The sequence below is a fragment of the Diplotaxodon limnothrissa genome, linkage group LG11, assembly GCF_057381915.1.
Source record: "Diplotaxodon limnothrissa isolate DT_005_m linkage group LG11, D_limnothrissa_male_GT1.1, whole genome shotgun sequence".
Lineage (NCBI taxonomy): Eukaryota > Metazoa > Chordata > Actinopteri > Cichliformes > Cichlidae > Diplotaxodon > Diplotaxodon limnothrissa.
Genome location: NC_140606.1, coordinates 20254634 through 20278456, shown reverse-complemented (window position 1 = coordinate 20278456; position 23823 = coordinate 20254634). Strand labels below are relative to the sequence as shown.

Below are 23823 nucleotides of genomic sequence, written 5' to 3'. Positions count from 1 at the left end.
GTTTTTTTATTGTGTGTTGCTATAACTTATTTTGGCTTCTAGGCTGAAATAGGTTAGAAAAAGTTTGAGAGCCAGTGATGTATACTGTTATACAAAAGTGTTTTTGTCATTTATTCAGCTTAATAAAGTGTGTACTTAGAGTCAACTAACACTGCATATGTTTGTGTGTTACATTAATACTAAATTCTTTAATTGCCCATATTTACATCATTCCCTTTATTTTAGCTTTTTTGTAGGGAGTTTTACCAGCTCTTAACAGTGTGCCTTGGCTTTAGACAGTTTTGCTATTTTTATGGCTGATTCATTAGTTTGTGATGTGGGTTTCGCAAAAGGGCAGAAATGAGATATCCAAACTGGAAAAACAAAAGAAGTACCCTCTGGGCAGTAATAATATTTATGTGAGATTCCTGTGAAATGTGGCCAGGAGCCAGAGTGACTCTCAGACTCATAAAATGCAAAAGTTTTCTTCCCAGGCTGAATCATGAAGGCCATAATCTGGAAACTGAAAGGATGACTGGGTGAACTTAAATACAGACACTTGGGCATGAAAAAAAAGATTTGAGCAGAATAAAAGTGCCTCAGTTTATTTGTGTACCTTCGGACCGCTCTTTCCGATTGGGCCTTGCTGTCCAGGATAACCCTGAGGAGGATAAACAAGAAATATTGTTCTCAGATTTTTTTAAATCAAAGGAGAAAAAAGAGAAATGAGTTCAAATATGACGTGAAGAAGAAAATTATATAAAACAGTGAATTCGGGAAATTTTAGAAATGAAAACACTAAATAAGCCGCTTTGTACTAGAGCCTGAAGCTTAGGAGCTTGTGTCACTTTAAAAGGAGGAGTCTGAGTGATATCATCTGTTGCTACGTAGATGGAACACAATTAAATAAAGGAAGATTAAACCACAAGGCAACCCTTGACAGAGTCACATGTGTACCGCTATAGTATGCGTCAGTATTTGTTGTAATGGAAACCCGAAGAAAAGAGAAACGTGAATCTCCTCAACCCAGGAAAGGTTTATGGAATTATATCTGTGACTCTGTTCTGTGTAATGGGACAGTTTGAAAAGCGTGTTTGGAGGACTTAGGAAAAAAAAGTTGTACGCTCTGCCTTTCGTGTAGATTTAATCAAACTCACAGCTCACAGCTAATGAAATTTCCTCCTGCTCATTTGCTAATAGAGGTAAAACTAACTACTGTGCGTCTCAGATTGAGCAAACTTGGGACTGCACAGACAGAGAAGTTATTAATACACTTTTATGCTGATTAAAACAAGCATGCCGAGATATTTGAAGATATTTTGTCTATTGCATAACATAACTAATGCATAATTGAATAGAGTCCCAGATATATATTAATACACCAGAGAAACTGCATCTTCAGATGTCTTAAAAACCTTTGATACAATTTTTTGAATCGATTTTTTGATTTAAAAAAAAATTGCCAAGAAAGGAAAGGTTATGGAAGTCAAATGAGATTAAAATTCAAATCAAATGATGACACATAGAGTAAATGTTAAGATGTTTAGGTAGTTTCCATGACCAGTAATGATGTGTCTTACAGTGTAGCCTCTCTCGCCAACATCACCTGGAAACCCAGGTGCTCCTGTTTGACCCTTTTGACGAAGAACAAACATGTTTAGATCGACACCAAGACAGCTGTGACTTTAACCGGCACTGCTGGTTAGCAAAAAACTGTGCAATAAACAGCTAGACATAATGCAGAAGAATAAAAAGAATTTTATTTTTTTTTAAGCAAAGAAACTGTCAGTTTTTGATCATAGACATTTTAAACCACCTTCAGTTGTGTGCCAGGGGAAATCACCAAACATTTTCTTTTTTGAAGAATTTAAGTACGTGATACTTATATACCTTTGGTCCGTCTCTTCCCTGAGGACCTTGTCTGCCTTTGTCACCAGGAGCGCCCTAAAAAAGAAAAAACACATCCATCCAAAGTGCCAAAAACTAATAAACCACCAGAGCATTCAAAACACATGGTTAAAAACTTTATTATATTATTCAGTGTAAATAAATTCATAAAATACAGAAACTTAAAATAAAAAAAAAATCATATACACACTGTATACACTTTAGTAACAAGTACTGATTGTTACTGTTATTACTTGTTAAACCAGTATTTTATTCAATAATTTATTAAGAAAAAAACAAAACAATAAAAATCAGTTTATTTCCATGTCTTTATGGGCCTATTGACTTGGCCAAATAAATAAATAAAGATAAAAATTGAAAAGAACCACTAATATTTGAGTTTATAAATACTGATACTAATAAATGATTAATAAAATAATTTCAGCATTTGCCTCATCAAAATGTTACTGAACATAAAACACAGCTGCGTTGTTGTATTCCAGTCGTGTAATTATCATGAGGACATAGTTATCACTCTTTTTTTTTCTTTTACCTTGATACCTTTAGTCCCTCTTCCTCCAGCAGGCCCAGCATCACCACGACGACCCTGAAATAACCAAAAAACTCAATTACCACCTTTTCCAGTTGTGTGGCTCCATCAGCTCATCAAGTTCTAGGGTCTATAATATATAATCCATGTCTATAATATTAATCTCCCCAATCCAGGGTCTAGCCAAAGGTAAAATGTGGTGATTTATGGTGAATTGTGGCACTGAAACATTAACTGGAAAATGCTGTCTCATCCATTCGTTAAAAATTGCATCATCACTTTATAATTTTAGTTAATTGTGTCATTTATTCATTTATTTTTTGTCCTAATTTGAACATCAAAATTTATGTTCTTTCCTGAGTCAAAGTGAAACTTTGTGCCTAATATGAAGAACGACTCTAGAGGTTTGAAAGAAATTGTTGTGTTCACAAGAGCAGGATTCTTTTGCAGGCAAAAACTCTTCAGTGATTTACCATGTCACTACCCGATCCGTACCGGAAACCCGATCCGTACCACGCATGTGCGAAAGGCATCTACTTCCACTCGAAGCATTTTATTATAGTTACGGGTCAGCGTATCTGTTAAGATGTTAACAATAATAAGTATCTGTTAAAATGTTTGCAATAATGAAACATTTCAATACAATGTAGACCAAAAAAAAAAAGTTACGGATCAGGACTCCCCAATCCTTACTCACATGTTCAAAAGTCAGACCGTACAGATCCGGTCTACCCGATCTTACCGCCTACGTGCAGATGTTCTCTTCTTCTTCTGTTTCGTTGTGTATGCGTGTTAAATTTGATTTAGTAATAGTCGAGTGTGTTTATGTTTGTCTATGTGGAGAGGATTGATTGGAATTGTGACGATGATGTCCGCTATCACTGACAATTGTCAGTAAACACTTAATTTGGCTAATGAATCTTCACATGACTCATTACAAATGTTTATTTTTAGACACAATAGGCTTCTATACGGAGGTATCCATTGTTTAAATGTCCCGGGCAGTCGAAAAGGAAATATGTCCAGAAATACTAGGAGCTTACTTGGCGCTAACCATGTCATTGAAATACATTAACTGTCACAATGTTGGCAAAGAGAGGAAGTGACGAAAGATTCTCGCGTGCGTGGTACAGATCGGGTAGCGACAAGCATCATAACAGATGAAGTAATCATCTTGGCCATCATGTGAGATGGGCTGTGATAAAGTGATAATAACTCCTTTCATACATGAGCAGGGAACTATATTATTTAACTATGGTAGTAATAATATTTTACAATTCTTCAGCCAGTACGGAGTGGCTCTTTGGATCTCATAATACACATAATGTTTGGAAGTCAAAAGGCACTGCATATCACCCTAAAACACCAGAGCAACATTGAAGTTTGGAGGTGGGAATTTCATGGTTTCAAATCTGCAACCATATACCAGGATGGAACAAGGGTGGAACGTTTCAGCAAGACAGTGATCCCAAACACACAGGCAAGGAAACTCAGTTGGTGTCAGAGAGAGAAAATAAAGCTGCTAGAATGGCTCAGACCTGACCTGAACCCAATGGAAAATCTATGTAAAGAACTAAAGCTCAGAGTTCATAGAAGGAACTCACAGAACATCTGAATTTGAAAACTATGTAATGGAGAGGGCCAAAATCACACCTGAGTAATGCTTGTGACTAGTTTCTCCACACAGGAGACATCTTGTCACCGACAAAGGCTTCTTTACGAAGTATTACATACATTTCAGTCAGCGTGTTCAATATTATTTTCCTGTGCCATTTCTCATTATTACAGATAACTTTGAACATCTATGGTTTGTTTTCTTAGCATGTGTGGATTGAATGGGTTGTTTTTGTGCATGAATAAATGTGTGTGTGTGTGTGTGTGTGTGTGTGTGTGTGTGTGTGTGTGTGTGTGTGTGTGTGTGTGTGTAACTGCAGTTAGGGGTCATAAAGTTTATTATCAGGAACTGCCAGAAAAATCCCCAAAACCCCAATCTGCTATTTAAATGTGTCATTTGTTTGTTGATACTCTGGGTGATTTCCAGGATAATGACACAACCTCTGTTGTCTCAGTCTGCAGTGGGAGGTGGTTTCAGTTTCATTTCCTGAATGTGTCAGTGCATGTCAGTGAAATACCTTAAATTAATCTAATTTAATCTTTTTTTTAAAAATGTGCCTGCATAATTTGCTTGCTATGCTTACATAGCATCTACAACAGTTGAAATCCAATTATTAAAGCTTTTCTGTGTAACTTTTGCACTGTTTTTTTTTTCCAACACGGAAACCCATTGATTCAGTGTAGACTAAATAACATCTGCCAGTTTAAAAATAGTGTGACTCATCGTGGAGTCACGACTTCCTTACTTTCACTTTTATCAGAATTAGTCTGATTTAGTTGAGCTGAAGCAAATGTTTCACTAAAAACCTGTTCTTATTCAGCTTATTGAAGTTTAGCTTAGATGTTAAATTTTCCACCACAGAGAGGCTGAGAGGTAGCTGTGTTCCTTACAGTCTCACCAGGAGGTCCGACTCCTCCACGGGGTCCCTCCAATCCCATGTCACCCTGTCAACAAGAAGAGGCACTGCAATTATTGGCTACTTGAGCTGCTAATAACACATAATAACTGCTGGGCTAAACAAATGCAAAACAGTATAAAAATACAATGGTTCAATGTAAATCTGTAATTTAAAACCATAATGTTTTTTAATTAATTATATATTTATAATAAATCATATAAACAGCAATAGATAGATCTAATAATTATGACGTCTACCACAAACTAATATTATGAAGCCCTGAACTGTAATTCTTTCAGCATAAAATCACATAATTTCAGGTCAAATGAGCTTTCTTTAAATTATTATTATATTACATGTCACTTCAGTGAATTTTAAACTTACTGATGGGGTTGATGCAATTGATAATTACACTTCATATAGTTCTCTAAATGTAGCTGTTGCAGGTATTGCAGTCTGCTTAGGTATTGTCTGTCTATCATTATGCAAATATTTTGCTTATTTATTGACAGGAGCATAGAAGACATTTAAACAAACAAAAATATTGTAAATAATGCACAGAAAAAAATAATGCTCCAAAGGGAAGAGATGCTGTAACTTGTAGATAAATACCTGACACTGTGAAAACATTATGTCAGGTATGACATTGTGGAAATACTAAATGTATACTGTAATCAGTGCATTAACTCAACAGTGATGCATCTATCAACATCCCTCCAACCACATGACTGAGGCGAGAGGGGTGGGAGGGATAGAGTGTGCGTGTGTGTGTTTGTGTGTGTTTACCTTTAGACCCACATCTCCAGGCTCACCTGGCTCTCCTGGAAGTCCAGTTTCTCCCTGACAGATTCAATGAATAAGCTTAGGAAAGTTTTAAAAATCCTCACAGATGGAGCTGCAGCTTTACAGAGCTTAACTCTTTGGTGAAAAAAAAATTTCAGTTATTACTTTAAAAGGTTTTAAATGAAACTTAACAGCTCACACTCTGCACTTATATCTTTTAATAGTCACAATAAAATGTAAACGTAGCCAGTTAACTTTCACTTCAGGATGGACTGGTTAACTCACTGTGGCTCCAGAAAAACCAGAAGCTCCTTCATCTCCCTCAGGACCATGGTCACCCTGCAAAATGAGGTCAAAGGTTACAACAGACAAGGGCAAAAACATTTCCAAAGCTTATACACAACACTCACTCTCCTCACACAACAAAGCAGTTTCATAGTCTTAAAAATTGCAACAGCTGAAAGTTATAAACAGTGAATTTTTGATATATGGTGAAATCAATTTAAAAAATAAAAATAATGAAATTATTGGAATGACTGATTATATCTTAATCCTGCTTTAGTTGGGGCACCTCGAGGTGTTGTGTAAAATAACACTAAAACAGCAGAAAACACTTTTTTCCCTTTTCCTGTCATAGACAAGATTTTTTTTCTGCTTTAGTCTTTAATTACTTAAATTACCCAAATTACTTTAAATTTAATTAAGTTTCAAATGAAGAGCTTTCACTTTCAGTTTGGCTTCAGGTTTTTAACAAACTTTCCTTCACTGCTTATACCTCTTTTACTTTCTGTTTAGCTGACTGGCTTTTATGGTCGTTAAAACTCAGTATTTTCAGTTTCATTTTATTTTTTCTTTAGTTTTTACTTTCACTCTATGTTACAACACCAATGCTGTCATTACTTTCACAGTGTTATGGGAGCTACAAATGTAAATACAAGCTATTTTGCATGGTAGTATCAACTGTGACTGCTGTAGCATGATTTACTCACCACTGGTCCAGTATCTCCTCTCCTTCCCTGAACACCTTTGGTCCCTTTATAGCCCTAAAACACAAAACGGATAAATAACCAGTAATTAAACTACTTGAATATGCAGCTGCTGCTTTAGTATCACTTTAATCAGGCATTCTTGTCATAAACAAACATCCATTATTCATGTTTAAGACTTTTACCTCTCTCCCTTGAGACCCTGGTTTACCGGTTTTACCCTGCAGGCCTCTGGATCCCTGAGAGAAAGAGAAAAGGAATCAGACTGTGGAAAACAAAAACTACAACATGAACAAACCTACATTTGACCCTAGTTTTGGATCAGGCCATGCAGTGTAAGAATGAAACAAAGGGGCCATTGACTGCATTTAGCCAGTGATGTGATGCAATGTGGCTGTACCTTCGGTCCTGTGAAGCCAGCAAATCCAGGCTCTCCGGGCTCACAGTCACACTCTGTTGGCCCCACCTGCCCAAGCTCTGCATCGCCCCCTGACTCTTCTGAGGAGCCAGTGTCAGGCTCATATGGCACCTAAAACACAACATTAACAAATATTATCACACCTATGGTGTCCTTCAAATTTAGCTTCACTACACCCAATGCCCTGCACCTGCATAGACATGGTTTTGTAGACATTCCTGATTCCATTTTCCTTGTTTTAAAGAAATTTAAATCAAGCTGCTACAATTTTGCAGTGTGATAAGAGAACAGTTACCAAATCAACCTCATAGTAAGATTTGCTTGACTTAAACTAAAATGGACACATTAAATTAATTTTAAATCTCATTATTGGTGAGGAATATTCAATAATCATAATTTTATATTATTCGTAAAAATCTTTTCTTTTTTTTTAATCGCTTATTGGCCTTGTGCAGTGCTTCAGATTAGCTATGCTTTGGAACAAGTATGTCATTTTCATCATGAAGAACCACAAGTTGCAGAAGAGGCTTGATGATATAGGGTTATGATTCTCATAGGTTCAAATCCTGGCCCTTACTTTGGAGCAATTACTGACCGATAGTTCTGGCAGGCAGTTTGCTTTCAGCATCACTAAACAAAAATTGTAGAAAATCTAGCCCATTACAGAAGACTGCTGGTAATAATATTTAAGTGCCTCCAGGGGGCAGCCACCCGCCTGTGACCTGAAGTGGACACTCCACCCTTTTCTAGCTGAGAACCATGACCTCAGACCTGGAAATGCGGACATTCATCTGCCAATCACCTCACTTAAAGCTGGAGGCTCCCACCTGAGGGAGCCAACAGAACCACATCATCTGCAAAAAAGCATAGATAAGATCCTGAAACCACCAAAGTACAAACCTTCTGCTACTTGCCAAAGTCCAAAACCCATAAGGAATAAATCCGACTTATTGCCAACAATGCAGACCAAGCTTTCACTTGGCTGTACAGGGACTGAATGACCCTTAACAATGGGCTGAATGCCCTTTAATAGGAAGATTTTTATGCAAGAGAGAGGTCAGGTTTTTATGAATGCTATATGAAACTAAAACTCAGTTCCTAGTTATGTTTAGCAGATATGAAATTGTTGAGGGGCTTGGAACAAAGAGAGCAACAAAGAGCATTGTTGTTTTTTAAAGCTCTCTCTACATTTCTTCCTGCTGCAGTTTAATATTGTTGTTGAGCTATCCCTGACACTCCAAGCACACAGCTGTCCCACCTGCACGATCTCAGTGTCCTCTTTGGCATAGTGGGACTCAGTGGTGGTGATGTAGGGAAAGGTGTCCTCGGTGATCATGGTGATTTGGGTGGGGATTGGGCCATAAGTGTCATAATCCTCCTCCTCGAATATCTGGTCCACATCATAGCTATGAGTCGGCTCTGGTGGATATTCTAAGGAAATATTAAGACATTTAGTTTTGTTTGGACTTTGTGGTGCATTGTTACAGTCAGCAGTCCTGGTCTGGAGCCCCGAGGACTTCAAACAGTCAGAGAGTGTCCTCTGGTACAGTTTACACTAAGTGTGTTACTGATCTCACCTGGCTGAGGAGCAGCTAAGTTGTCATAGTGGTCAACTGCAGAAGACTCTTCATAGGTGTGTTCCTCACCTGAATAGACATGCAAAATACATGAGGTAAGAACTCAGTATGAGACACATGGGAAAATGTGACTCGTTTTAGGGGTATGATTCCTGTTTTGAGTGTGCACGATCCCGGGTTCAATTCCCTGATGAGCCCTTAACTTACAGCAAATGTGGGAGAATAAAAATTGCATCATACTGTACATACAGATCAACAACTTCCAAAAACATCTCTCCTCTCTTGCAAAACTGTGATTTAAGTCAGTGCATTAAAGTTAACAAATAAAGTGAAGCTAAGATCGGAAGGGTTTTTTTGTTGAAAAAACAAAGAAACAAACAATAATTTGTGGTAATAATTGAATAAATATGAGTTTGTAATGAATGTGTGATAAATTTTGTGCTCGCCTAACAATGCAATTCATTTAAAGTTGTTACTTTTTTTCTCCACATAAGCTTTTACTTGACTACGATATTAAACAAGAAAGTTACTAATGAGTTGTGAAGGTACTTTTTACTACTTAAAAATAATTAAGCAGTGTTTATCATAATTAACTGTCGATTAGTTACCTAGAAGAAACCAGTTTACAATATTCCTCAGCTGGATTCTATAATTGCGTTATCTGTCACCTGTTGTTCTTTAGTAAAACAAGGCTAAACAGCTATTGTTTCACCTGAGGTTAAAGTTAAATCAGTGTCAGCATGAGGAAGCCCTGACCTGAGTGGTATCCAGAAAATTCCTCCTGGCAGTGAGAAGAGACGGCAAACAGCATGAACACGAGCAGCCCCGAGAGGAGCGACGCCTGCAGGGTACACATCAAATACAGCAGATAGACTCATGCAACACAATTCACCATTTCACACAACCTGAATGAATATTAAACTGTAAACTAAGATGTCACTGCTGGATGAGTTTATTTTCTGACCCACTGTTCCTACTACAAGTGCTGTTAGCTGTATTTAAATAAATCCCTTCATTTGACTCTATTAATTAAATTAAATTAGGTTTAATTAAATAATTAAACCAACTAACTTTTGATTGGCTGCTTCTTGCACACTAAGAATTTGAATGGCAGGTGGGTGGGGCTCCTGTATTCACAAACAGTTAAGTGCATTTAATGACCACCAGAGATGGGCAGTAACGTGTTATTGTAATCTGATTACTACAAAAAGTAATTAGATTACTCTTACTTTCCCGTAAGCACGCTGCATTACTGCGTTACTAAACCGTGATTTTGTGTGTGAGAGTGTCTGCTGACAATGACGTAAGCGCGTGCGACGTCAGTGGCAGCAACAGATGTGTAAATAACATCTGAGCAAGCACCTGGCCTTCTGCCACGGGAATGTGAAATTCACAGAGAAAGCGCCAGATCCCCCCCACTGACAACTGCAAGAATCACTCGTCTGCTTGACTTCTGCATTTCTGTCATTGCAGGTGCTCTTTGGTCTATCCTTTGAGGGATAGGTCCCCGTTTTAAATCGTAGACAAGCCCTAACTACACAAAGACTGTTGCAAACTATTCTACTTTGAAGAGTGCCCATGCTGAACCTCATGTTTTTAGATTTGAGTCCCTTGTTGGTATTTTTTTTTTTTTAACGTTATGCACAAAAAGGGTATGAATTAGCTGTCAGTGAGGTAGCTCATCCATCTCGTGATCCATCATATTTCACAGGCTAAAAACAAACAAATTATTCTACAGGGACTGCAGCAGTGCTTCTTTCTCTGTGAAGGGAAACTGTAAACAAACAAGGTAAAAAAAAAAAAAGAAAAGAAAAAAGATTGCAATCATGCTGATGTCGTTTTGCACCACTTTGACTTAGCAAAGACTTGTTTGACCTCATTTTTTTACACTGGGAGTATTTTGACTGCTTTATAGGGGCTTTTTAGTTCCAGGGGACTTGATAAGTCAGATTCTTTCTTCCATTTACTCAGTGCATCATGTAAAGTGTTTTTACATTGTAAACTTTTATATAGGATCCAACCAACTTTATTTTATTTCAGAAAAAGAAAAAGTTTAGAGTAATCATGAGCTGCATAAACAGCCTAAAGGGAGTGTTAAGTATATTGATCAACAGAAATTCAGCATAATTCAGCTCTAATTCCAGTCTTCAGTCTTGTTGCCTCAGCTCAGGTGACTGATTACTGTCAGGTTTTATGGCTCTGCTTAGACCAGTGACAGGTGTTATACTGCCCTCTGGAGCTAGCATAGTAAACTACTGGTAGGATACTGACAGAATACAACCCTATGGCAGTTTTTGTATTAGCCAAACAAATTTTTAATAGAAAAACAAAACTCCTTAATTCTAAAGGCCTTTGTTTATTTCCATGTTATTTTTTCCAGCACTGTAAACGCTATGTGCAAATATTGATTTAACCCACACGGTCAGTCTGATTGAATGAGTAATAGGCAGGTTATCTGTGAAGCCTTTCCTGACTCACAGTGGTTTTTCATTCATTCACCTCTAGGCTGCATTCCTGAAATGCTCTTTTTGAAGGACTTCCTAAAAGGACCATCATTGGCTTCAGCTTATTCAAATTTATGTTGAAAGGTTATTAACTAAAACTAATAACCATGTTAACCAGTTTTAGCAGAGCTACACTGGCATAAGAAAATCTTTGCACAAGTGATTTTAAAATACTCCTTCTTGTATTTAAAGTCTTTTTTTATTTTATTTAAAAGTTTACTTTAAGTTCTAACTCACAGTCATAGATCTTACACTGCCACTTGTTGGACAACCAATGACAAGTATCAAAAACATCAGAAGTGAAGCAACCGCTTTCACTGATGAACCTCCTGACCTCAGAGCAGAACTTGATGCATCAAATATGATCAGAGAAGTGTTTGGGTGGGCTACACCAACAAAGGAGAATCACTGTAAAGGACTCTTTATTTGCAATGAGGTTGCTGAGTTTTGAGTTGCTGCTGTTTGCCTGAGAATTAAACAGACTGAGGTTTCTTTGTCAGGAGGAAGACTGCTGAGCACTTCTCAGACTCATCTGACATTCCTGAAGCCTCACTGTGAGGCTGCAGACCAGCACAGGAAAACCTGCCCTGTACCTGGAAGGCTGTGTATTAGATTTTAACACAAGGTCACTGAACTGGATAAAAGGAAGATAAAAATGACCACAACCACATTGTTGTAATCATTTCTGAAACCTCAGATCAAACCTGTTTGAAAAAGAATTTTGGGAAGATTCAAACCTTGAAAAGGTCAAATGAGCTCAGCTTCTCTGGTGTTAAAGAATCCCTCACTCTTATATTGTTTCTTTATTCAAGTAACAATTTATTCATATAATATTGATCCGAATAAAGTAGCAAAAAGAGCTCATTATCCAATAATTTAACAAGAACATTTGCCACATTTCTGCTAGACAAATGTTGCCTTGTTAACCTTTATTAGAGGCTAGTTTGTGCATGAATTTAAACAACCCAAGAGAACAGCTGTAACAGACCATACAAGCAAATTCAAACCCAATTAACTCTGCCCTGTTGGACCTCTGGGGCTGTGAGGTAGTGAATACTCTCACATTTCATATTTAACTTTTTTGTTCATATTTGTCGATTGCTATAAAGAAACAAAGGCTGCTCCAACATTCCCAATGTGTGCAAAATCTATTTGGTCACATGGCCAAACATTACACCATGTACAAATTTCCCTTTGGCTTTGTTGTGAATTCTAGAGAAAAATCCAAAGTCAGCAAAGAATCTAAACAAAGCCTGCTCTGTGAATTAAAAAGCTTCCCCAGAACCTAAAACTTACCCACAAACATTCATCAGAAATTTCTGCTCAGCAAAATGACTCCCACACAGATGACTTACTGAACAGCTGAATACAGAATTAGTTTATGATGTATTGCACCAAAATGACTTTAAAAATGAAAATAAATTACCACAAGTTATACTTCAGTAAACAACAACAAAAAAGTTTTTTAGATAAATTCTGTCTGCAGATTTTGCAGATTTAGACGCTAACACAAACAAAAAGAGAAGATCTGCATTTTTAATATGGAAGTTAAATTAATTATATTGAAATTTTTAAGGCCTATATCAACATTTTAAGGTCTTGCTAACAGCCTGAGAGGCACTTTATAGACTGTCCAGTGGACTAAGGACAAACTAAAACCTTCCCCTGATTATTTTACCATAAACAACATTTAACAGTTCCCTCAAAATGTGCAGGGCCAAATCCACATATGATGATAATCTCATTTTACCTTATCACAGGAGGCCCCCATGGTGCTGCACAGTGATTCCCTCTAGACCAGACCTGCTAAAGGATTCTTTGGGGATATGGATGAGAACAAAAACAGCCAGATTTTACGTTCCCTGAGGAGTTTCCCTTACACTATTATCACCCCAACGGTTCCCCCTGTACTCTCGTCTCTCCAGGATCCGTCAGGTTCCCAGGCACGGACGGGATCCTGTTAGACTTTTTTTGTTCTTCTCGTCCTCTATCTGTGCTTCTCAAAAGGGTGAGAAATACCAGATCCAGAATCCAGCATGAGCAGAGAAAAACCAGGACAGAAGGAAGATGAATAGATTTTGGGGTTTTGTGTCTTCTCATTAATGTCTATATCACATTTCCATGTGCTGCTGTCTGGAGTTGCAAAACAGTTTTAACATCTGATTAAAAAAAACTGTTTTGAGGATTGTAATCATCTAGACCACAATTTGCACCCATAATCATGTCTTGTATTTCCTCTCATGAGCTAAATAAAAAATGCATTCAAAATAAACTGTGTCATTTAACGATTTTTCAAGCTTCAGTAAAACTTTTTCAAATTAGTTTAGTGAGGAACACATTTTACCCTCAGAACAAGGTTTCTTAAATCAAAAGACCGAATGTTTTGCTGTGTTGCAATTTCAAACAATGATGTCATTTATGCCAACACAAATAGATTGTGTGACTATAGAGACAATTAATGATAATAATAATAATTTGTTGTATAAATTGGTCATTTTTATATTCTTCAACCTAGGAACAAGAATCACAGGTGCATAGTTTTGCAACTATTCTTCAGTGAGCAGTCAGATTTAGTTTTTATGTTCTTCCTGAAAGTCTGAACTCTTTATCAGACTATTAATTTAAATATCTGTAAAATGATCACCCTACATTTGCTTGCAGTGTTTTTTGTTTTTTTATAAACAGACTGCACAAACCCCCTTTACTCCATTTTCTTAATGACTTTCCAGGTAAACACACCCAAACTTACAGCAAAGACTAAAGGCCAAAAAATAACCTTTGAACTTATGGTGAAAGTAGGACAGTTAAGACACTCCTGTCTGAGATTCCAAGTTATCATTAAAAAAAGAAAAAAAAAAACCCCAGCCAATCATGCAGAGGGAGGTAAGATGTGGCTGTGTTGTAAAACGCCAAAGTGCTGATTGAAAATGGTGTCAGTGAAGCAAAATAAAACTCAACCAGTGAATGTTCGGTTTAAAGACTTTATTGCGTTTAAATCTTTACAAAATGCGTCAGTGTGTAAACCTATTTTTAGTCTCGCCTTGTGAACACTGCGACTTCAGAGTCGACTTCAGTCACTGCAGATTCAGCACTCTCACTTCTCCTTCTCCCTGTCTTTCTCATCTTTCTTCTTCTTCTTTTTCTTCTTTTTATCGTGGTGGTGGTGGTGGTCATCTGGGGAATGGGAATCCCTGTGAAGATCCAAAAAGTCCAAGTTAACTCTGCAGTATGCATAATACATTTTGGTGTTACAAAACAAGATATTTTCAATCATTAACCCTTTAAGACCTACCATAGAACCAAGTCCGCCAGAGCTTATAGTATATTTTTACATGCTGTGGAGCCATTTTTTGGAGCATTTCAAGTTGCTATACATCAATACAACCATTATAGCCCAAATTTTAATAATATGCATGCATTAAGTGCATAGTAATTACATAAATTGCAAAAAAGTGCAATAAACTACAAAAAGATTGAAAATTGTTTTTGATTTTTTTAACATATATTTCTAGTTAGAGAAATTTAAGAGGCTTATCCCTCAAAACTGTAAATACAAAAAAGTTGCACAAACTAGTTTCCCACCAAAGGAAATTTATTTTAAGTGTCTTCATAGTTTTATTTTTGAGATACATCAATTTTCATATACTGCAGGAAAAACGAAAAAATATATTATAGTGCAAATTTGCAAAAAAGCAGCATATGCATCAAAATAAAATATTTCCAGCAGTGCAATATGAGTCCTCAGCATCCCAGAAACGTCACAGAAAGTCATAAAGTCAAACATAACTTTTAAAAACACAAGTATAGGCTCATAAGGCCACAATGGTAAAAACTACATTTCTGCAAAATGACGTCACTTCCGGTTTCGGGCAGGTCATGCGGTCATGTGACAGTTCACGCTGATGGACATAGGAAGTGTTACAAACAGCTGATCGGATCGGCAAAGCGTGTTTCTGGAATATTATGTTTTTGTTGCTGCAAGTGATTTTTATGCAGTTTTTGCAAAGCTTTATGTGGAAGGAAACTGTGACCGAGGACAAGCTGATGGCATAAGATGTGAGTACAATTCCTCCGGTTTCATATGCAAAAAAAATTATTGCGCTAGCTTACGTGGTTGCAGTGCTACCAGGATTTAAAAATAGTTACGCAAAATGGAGCGTGTCCGCTCCGACCGGCTTTAAAGGGTTAAGCTGTGAAGATGATGCAAATTATGTTATGTGGTTGTTTCTGTAATTGGTGTGTGGTATACAAGAGCTAGAACAGAAGATAGAACTTCCCATACACATCCACAACCCTTAGATAAGTCCTTTCTCACCTGTCCCTCCTACTCTTCTTCTTCTTGCTCTCCCTTTCGTGGCTTCGCTCCCGGCTGCGGTGACGTTTACTGTGGGAGTGGTGAGACTCTGAGGATGGTGAGCGTCTTTCATCCACCTGCCGCCTGAAAAACAAAACAATTTTAAAAAATTGTCTTTAACCTATAAACTCCTCTGATGCAATATCTTAATCGTCAATGAAGCATAAAAGTGATCATGAGGAGTGCTTCGTGTACCCGTGGGAAGACTGTTCCACTCTCATCGACTCCTCTTCATCTTCCTCCTCTTTCCACTGTCTGGCAAGTTCCTCAGAATGGACGTTGATCACCTCTCTGATCACCTGCAGGGCGATCATAGAGACCACATTACTGTTTCCTAACCTTGGTTCAAACAGGAGGACCGACACGCTGAGCTTAGCATCAGATTTTCAGTTCGGAGATTCCCAGGCAGAGTTTATTTAGTATTCCAGTCAGAGTTATCATAGTTTAGCATTTTCTAATTAGTTTCTTTTTTTATTTCATTTTGACTTAAAAAAAAAATAAAAATCTGTAGTTTCCAGTTGACTCTCTTATTTCAGTTTAGTTTTTAATGTTCAAAAATGTTTCGTTTTATTTCTTCCAGTCTTGTTATTGCTACAGTGTGAAGGGAATATATTAGAGCCAAGACTCTGGAAAATCAGTGCAGATATTATATTGAAAAACACACTGAAAGCAGTTAAAATCCCGAGTTTCAATAAACGTGTCTATTAATGCCACATTAAACAAGATCTCATCTGCCGCGACCGGTTATGGTGAGAGAAGGAAGACAAGAAAACTACTTATAAAACAAACTTTGCCTTGCTTCCCATAAATGTTTACCCTGCTCAACAGAATAAGCTAACATGTCTTTCAAAACTATACTGCTCCCACCGAAAATTCTCTGCCTGTGTGAAACAGACACACGTATTGTTGAGATCTGGGCAGTCAGTCAACAGTCAGATGACCAGCATCTTGCTCAGTAGAATCGAAACTGAATTCTTCGCCCTCTTGTCCATCAAGATAAAGCCTGTTTTGTCTCTGGGCCTTTTGAGAAACTGTCCAAATTGGAGTTGGGTAGGGTGATGTAGCAGAAAAACTGATAGTGGAGCAGAGGCTGAGAGTTTTCTGAGGAAAAGAACTACTCAACAATTTATCAGACAGTCCGTTCTTTTGCTGCTTTGTGGAAGTCAAATGATATAAATTTTAAAAAAGCGTGTCCAGCTTCATGAACACTATATGTTGAAACTCAAGAGCACAATAATAGCTCCAGTAACTGGATTTCCAAATCAGGCTCACCAAATCCACTGGTCATTTATACTGTGCTGTCTTTCGTTTTCACCATTTTAAAGTACTGTTACTTTTGACATTTCCAACTAAAGATGGGAAAAGCGGTTCTTGTGATTCACAACACCCTTCATAATTTAAAGAAAAAGTTATTTCACCTTCATCATGGATTATATATAAATGAAGTAAATGATTAGAATCAGGACAACACTTATTGTTCTTTATCAACTCATCTACCTCAGTGTAGGATTTCTTGGTGATGTGAACATTTTTGGCTCTGTAGGACTGACGCCGCCTCTTGTAGTCCCTCATTTCTGCCATCAGCTCCAGTTTAGTCTTTGGTTCATTTTGTTCTTCACCTGAACAAAAACACACACAATTTTTATGTGGACTGCACCAGAGAAAGCCAAAAAAAGTTTTCCTTCACTAAAATTACAGCAACTCTAAGTGTAGAGTTAAACTTAGTTAAATCTCACCTTTTTGGAGTTTGGACACCAAATCTACGTAGAGATCGTCGTTGGAGGACGATGCTTCCTTCTGTTCATTGATGACGCCGACCACATGATTGTACAGAGCCAATCGGTCGGCAACAGTGAGATCACACACGGCTCGCTTGTGGTTCTGAGGCACGTCGACCGGCTCACCGGAGTACTGACCTGATAAAGGATCAGACAAGTTTTACAAGCTAAGTGAGAAAACACAAACTAAACTGACAAGATTTTAGTTAATTTATCTAATTTCAAATCCTGGACTTCAACCTCAAAACAACCACCTGATCACTCAGAGTCAGAGGTTTGAGATAAGTTAAAGTTTTGCTTGTTTGGAATCCTGAAAAACAAAAAATTCAATCTTTCTGGTTTCTCTAAATTTCTAATTTTCTCTGCAGGAAACCAAACTCTAACCCCAGATGAGTCGCCAATAACCTGTTTGCTCTTAAGACATTAATGAGGTTAAAAAAACCAAAAACACGTCCACATAATGCAAGTCAAATGGTTAATTATTCCTAAGATCACTTCTCAAAGTAGCTCTGTATTCAGCCAAAATTGGATTCTACATAAAAGTAATTTGGTTTTAAGTGTTAAAGTAGAAAATCATAAAAGGCGAATTTACACCATGGACCCTGTTCTCAAAAAGTGACATAGATTTAACACTGACAGGAAATAAGTGCTTAAAGTTTTTTGGGGTTTTTTTTATGTTTAGCGCCATCTTGTGCCAGCACAGAGCATGACATCATTGGGTCGGTTGGCTGCAGTCAATAGACTTACATTAGTTTATGTTAGCTAACTAGTAACAGGACCAATAACTGAGGGGAAAACATGGGGACTTAACTAAAAATCGGTTTAAGGGGGTCACGTTTGTGCTGCCCCCGGCTGTAACAATGAGTTTTATGTTAAAATCAAGGAATAAACAGTAATTGGTTGTTTTGCTAGCTGCACTAATAAGAGGAAATTCACCTGTTAGCTCTAATGTTAGGGTGAGGAACAAAGACAGAAGTTACTTTAAAGTTTAGTCCCTAGTTATTACCTAACATCAATGACTGATAACTTAGCATCAGTAAGGAACTGTGGCCTTCTACTGGAATACTTTTAGATGAAGATTTGACAGAAAGCAGAAACTACATAAGTATTTTAAACATTCAGTCTAAATATGACTGATGAGTCTACATGTATGGACTTTCCCCATCACATAAAGGGAAAAGTATTTGTATGTTCAAGGATGCAGATGTGACTGATAAGCTTCCCGCACCCAAACCCCTGTGGTTTGAAAGGATATGACAGTAAAGGATATGAGGCATGAAACCAGTGGCAGACCTCTCTAGAGCCCATCTCCTCTAATACTCACCCCAATCGCTGCAAACAGAACAAACAACACATGGATGTTAGGAGCAAAACTAGAAAAGACGTGCCGATCCTAAATTGATATTGTAAAAGCTCCTCTTTTACTAATTACTAGTACTAATTACTAGTTACTATTTGGTGAGGGTGAGAGCCAAAAAAGTGAACAATGAATTTACAATGAGTTTAGTGAGGACTTTAAAACTAATGGCATTTTTCTTGGTGTATAAAATTAAACATCTGAATATTCAAGAATAACCCTGTAAAGCATGTTTATCACTGGAGAGGCATGACCCTAATCCTAACCATTCTATCTGACCATGTCAAAGGGGGGAAAAAAACAAACTTTTTTCTTTTTCCAACATCTAACAACAGGTCTGGATTCTGAATGTAGGTCTGGTGGCGGGGTTGAGTCATCGCCAATGATGAGTTGGCGATGACAGAGTTAACTTTGTACCTTTGCTTCTAGTAAATGTACGTTGGTGTGTTGTACTTAGAAAAATAACGCACAGAATAAAATGAGCCGCTACCTTGCCAGAAGACTCCTTCCATCCTCATCATTGGTGCAGCAGATCTCGCCTGTAGGATCACCTGATGCTGGGTGGTTTTGTCTGCATGATGAATGAGAACAGAAAAAACATTACTAAAACATTCCTGACCGAAAAATTCCATCCTTACCTTCCTTTCTACTACAAATGAGTTCCACTACGCGCCAAGACAAAAGCATTATTACTTAACGTTCAAAGAACATTTAGTAAACAATGAAATGAAGGAGACATATGTTCTTTTTCCAAGAAATAAAAAAAACAGTAATATTCAAAATGATTTATATAATTAACTAGATAAAAATGGCTTTCAACAGGGCACATAACAATATACATCTTTTTTACTGCACTACAAACTTTTTAAAGTACATTTAAAAAGAACGAAGAAAACTAAATTGAGTGTTTCTTGTTGAGATTGTTTTATTTCATTTTTTTCAAAAATGAATTATCTCTTCCTTCTTTTAGCAACACAAGTTGCAAAACTTCAAAAGAAAACAGGTGGTCTTCTAAAAAGATCTAATCTCACTAGGGTGAACTTTGGTTATACTAAAGAAAGGTGATAATTTCCAGAGAAAGTCCTCTGTGATGACTTACCCATTGTAAAGCTTCTGACGCTGGTGTTCTCATAGCTCACGGAGGGGTCGTACATCTCCGCCTGCAAAGTAGTGATAAGCTTTACAGCTCTTTCAATTATTAAACACAACTTTACATTAACACTGGAGGTTAGGAGGTTTTCAGTAGTCTGTTGCACAATAACAAGAAGCTTTTGTAGTCTACTTTACTGCTTTTGCCCTGCTGTCTCTGGTCCAATTGCCAGGTTACAGCAGCAGATTCCAGCACCAACACATTAATCTGTAACTAACTGTGTTACCTGCTCCTCGGCAGAGTAGCCCATCTTTTTTAGCTTGCAGGAGGCTTTGTGCTTCTCCATGGTCCTGACCGGGACCCTGTGGTGAGGGTCATAGGGACACTGCTCCATTGGTTCCTGAGAATGCAAGCATATTACATTAGCAAATAATGAATTTAAATTAACATCAGGTATGAATTACACAGAAGCATTATTAATATACCATTGCTGTAACACAATTACCTTCTGAAAGGTTTTATTCTGCAGTGTTTATTAAAACTGTTTTATAAGGACTAAACAACCTCATGGCCAGAATTCAATACAATCTGAATTGTGTAAATATGTATGAAAGCTAATAATAAGCATATTTTCCTATGATGTAACAACTAGCACCACAAATTAACCCCATAGCAAAACTCGTTAAAATAGGTCTAATTCAAGCTGAGAATTAAATGTCTTTGTAAAAATTGGATTTAGATGTCATTAACTTTTGTCTGCTCTCTCCCTTTGCGTTTTGCCGTTGTTTTTGTATGTCCTTCTTTCCTTGCCAAGTTCTATTGAATGCTGTTCCTAATGTAAAGTTTAAAGGGAGTTTTTCCTTTCAGTCATTGACAAATGCTGCTCAGAGCGGGAATTATGACTTGAAATGTCACTATTTTGAATCTTCAGTACCAGAAAATGATCGCCAAGAAGATACAAATGTATATGTGGTAATCAAAAGAAGGAAAACTTGTACTATTTCATGTAAACAAAGACATTTAAACCAAAGTGTAGCTTCAAAAGCATCCTCGTTGAAACTTTTGAGAAGAGCACATTAAAGAAATAAATAACAAAAAACTCAGGAAAAGAAAAGCGGCCTTAAAAAAATCCGGTAAATATTATAAGATGCAAGCATAAAAACACTATTAGAAGACACATGACATATTAATTATAGTTTTTTTTTTTATTACATCAGACGTAGACCACTAAAAAAGCCAAAATAGAACCACATTACAGCAAATAAAAGTGCCAATTGGGCGAGAGCAACCAGCAAATCTACCACCAAGCTTGAGTGACTTCAGAAAAAAAAATATTAGAAACTCACCGAAAACGCCCCAAGCTTAGCTTAGGCAGCAGAGAAAAACTCCATTATAGTCACTTAAGCAAATCTCTCTGGACTCAAACTTAGTTAAACGCTTAAATCTGATGCTGCTCTATTGCTGCTACGGAAAACAAAACATTCCGAGAAGGTTTTCTGCTGTTTTGACTGAACAATAAATGCTAACATTAGCCAAACAAACGCTAGCTACCTGGTTGGAGTTCTTGTAGTCTAGCGACCATCCCAGCGTTTCAAATATGTCGTTTATCTGTTTTTTGCACTTTTCAGTAAATTCCGTCAGCTCCTGAAGACGCTCCATGCGGTCCTGGAGAGTTGGCGGCGGTAATGAATCCGACATGATGGGTTTTTATATCAAAATGAACAAAGATTTTCCCTTGAAATCATCACAAGGATCGTTCACTGTACTGGAGAGCGGAACATCCTGCGCGCAGTGATGACGGAAGAACAATAGCGATGCATGCTGGTAGTTGAAGTCCAATAGTTGCTATATTATATTATATTATATTATATTATATTATATTATATTATATTATATTATATTATATTATATTATATTATAAAAAATAATAGCAATTCAGAAATTAGTTGTAACTTTTTTATTTGTATACATAAGTATCAAAGACAAGGACTCATGTAGAATACAAACATATCTGATAAATACATAACTCTAAACCATACAGTCATAACGCAGTGGATTTTAGAACTGTGCAGCATAGTTTGATTCTTCTTGTCCCCTTGAGTATACTCAATTCACACTGATGGAAAATTGTTCTCCAAGTGCTCATTTCGGTATGATATAATATTTCTGTCCCATTGGTGATCGTTGTAACAGGTTAGTGCTTTGTAGGACTTTAATTGGGTGTGAGGTGTCACCCTGTCACTGTACAGTTTAATAAACATAAGAATTACTTCGGTCATATGATGTGAGTGGTGAAAAGTGATGAAATTTTAACCCAAATCAAACACCTATGGGACATCTTCTATTGGATTTTTTACTATCATCGTATAACACCAAATGATGGCATTTCTTAGAAGAGTGGCATTGACTCCCTAAGCTTTGGAGACATGTTAACACCAGGTAAGCTTTTCAGCCCTGCGTCTTCATAATACATACAAATGCATTTCATTTAAATTTGTCGTCTGACTGTGAATTAAATTTTATTTACAGAGCGTACAGTGAAACTGAGAAACACTGAAAGGCACTTCATGTGGGGTACGGCTGGTTTTCTTGTGATGTATCTGGATCCAGCAGATCATCTGCATAAATATCCTCTGTTCTGGGAAGAGATACACAAGCAACAAACTTTTTCAACCATATGTAGTATGTTTGTATGAACTGCGGTGTATTTATGTGTTAGACAAAAAAAGGTTATGAGGTGTACAAGTGTTAGTTGTGCAAAATAATGTTTAAACAGTTACTTTATTTGCTGTAATGATTTTGGTATATGATATAATAATTCTTAAATACTTACATTACTTCCAGAGTGTCTTCAACTGCAACCTCCTCTACAACCTCCACTCCAATGATCACGTTCCTCCTCACTGCTTAAATCAAATACAAGAACATTTTGATATGTCTCAAATGGATGCCTGCATAAATATATGTGTGTGTTGGCTGAATGACAACAGTAATCTCAGCTTTAAACACTCCGATGGAACATCTTAGTTCAGTACATTGAATATCACAATTGCTAAGGTAAAGGGAAAGGATATCATTAAGGAAAAGACCCTAGAAACTAGGTGTAATCTCACCTCCACAGTAGATAAATGGAGATCCTGATGAGCAGTGACCCAAAACAGCTTGTTCCCTCTGTCTATAAACACATCTCTGGGTTTCCATCCCTGGACCTCCACAGCACTGACAACCCATGAAATGCTGGAATACATCTCCTTGCTCAGCTTCAACCACTGTTATTTGCTGCAAAGGAGCACCCGCGTCATGCTGACACAGCCCTGTGCTGTTGGGAATCCCTGAGTGGACCTGAGGCTCATAGATGGACCACTGACCATCAGCAGACTGACTGATAATGTCACCACATCCTGAAGAAAGATATGTGAGATACAAAGTTAACTTGACCAATCAGTGGCTGAGGTCGAGCTATACATTACACTAAACAACAACCAAAATATACATGGTTTATTAATGCAGAGGGTGGCTTAGAGTTACACGTCATGGCTGAATCATATGTCTGAACCATCTGTTTCCTCCACCTGCTGATTAGACCTGCTGGGTTTGGACTAAAACCGTGGTCAGCAGTCAGCAGTATACTGGTACACATTCCCACGCACACATACACACACAACAAATATACAGAAATAGCAGGGAGTGTGGGGTTTCACAAACAAAAAAGCAACATTAAATAGGATTAGATTTGTTAAGATTTGTAATTTATACCATTTACTCCAGTGGTGAAAGCAGTCATGCTACCAACAGTAAGTCTTTGCAAACTCATTCTTCAGCAATAAGAGATACTTGGATTTGAATGTGACTTTTGTTACATAATGTGGCAGCTAAGGAGAGAAAAAATTGAGCATGTGTACTTGTTTAGCTCTCCTCTTGGGAAATCAACCTACACTTTCATTTTATCCACAATGATGACTTGGATCCTTATTGATATTTCTATTATTTTATTATCAGTTAATATAACTAAATACAACAGCACATCCTTTTTATTAGTCTAGGCCA

At 37.2% G+C, this 23823-nt stretch overlaps 2 protein-coding genes across 2 annotated transcripts in view; both read right to left on the bottom strand.

The window, feature by feature from the left end:
• Positions 1-12968, bottom strand: part of LOC146622649 (uncharacterized) — a 31166-nt gene extending 18198 nt beyond the window's left edge. Inside the window, exons 1-14 of the mRNA XM_085365318.1 lie at positions 12948-12968; positions 9450-9534; positions 8694-8762; positions 8375-8547; positions 7099-7227; positions 6884-6937; positions 6702-6755; positions 5998-6051; positions 5716-5769; positions 4922-4975; positions 2420-2473; positions 1870-1923; positions 1560-1613; positions 596-640 (exon numbers count right to left, since the gene is read on the bottom strand). Of these exons, the coding sequence (XP_085221444.1) occupies positions 596-640; positions 1560-1613; positions 1870-1923; positions 2420-2473; positions 4922-4975; positions 5716-5769; positions 5998-6051; positions 6702-6755; positions 6884-6937; positions 7099-7227; positions 8375-8547; positions 8694-8762; positions 9450-9534; positions 12948-12968 (954 nt within the window). The remainder of the gene's footprint in view (positions 1-595; positions 641-1559; positions 1614-1869; positions 1924-2419; positions 2474-4921; positions 4976-5715; positions 5770-5997; positions 6052-6701; positions 6756-6883; positions 6938-7098; positions 7228-8374; positions 8548-8693; positions 8763-9449; positions 9535-12947) is intronic.
• Positions 12969-14209: 1241 nt separating this feature from the next.
• Positions 14210-21553, bottom strand: snrnp48 (small nuclear ribonucleoprotein 48 (U11/U12)). Its single transcript, XM_085365317.1, has 9 exons — positions 21328-21553; positions 20063-20176; positions 19786-19846; positions 19177-19257; positions 17288-17467; positions 17049-17170; positions 15747-15850; positions 15513-15635; positions 14210-14388 (listed from the first exon to the last, which is right to left on the bottom strand). The coding sequence occupies exons 1-9, from the start codon at positions 21472-21474 to the stop codon at positions 14292-14294; spliced, it is 1029 nt and encodes a 342-aa protein (XP_085221443.1). The 5' UTR covers positions 21475-21553; the 3' UTR covers positions 14210-14291.
• Positions 21554-23823: the final 2270 nt, after the last annotated feature.

Coding starts and splice junctions, on each gene's coding strand:
- snrnp48 (XM_085365317.1), bottom strand. CDS start 21,474: ATGTCGGATTCATTACCGCCGCCAACTCTCCAGGACCGCATGGAGCGT. Junction 20,177..21,327: donor ACTACAAGAACTCCAACCAG/GTAGCTAGCGTT, acceptor TTGCATTCTCAG/GAACCAATGGAGCAGTGTCC. Junction 15,851..17,048: donor CCAAGAAATCCTACACTGAG/GTAGATGAGTTG, acceptor ATCGCCCTGCAG/GTGATCAGAGAGGTGATCAA.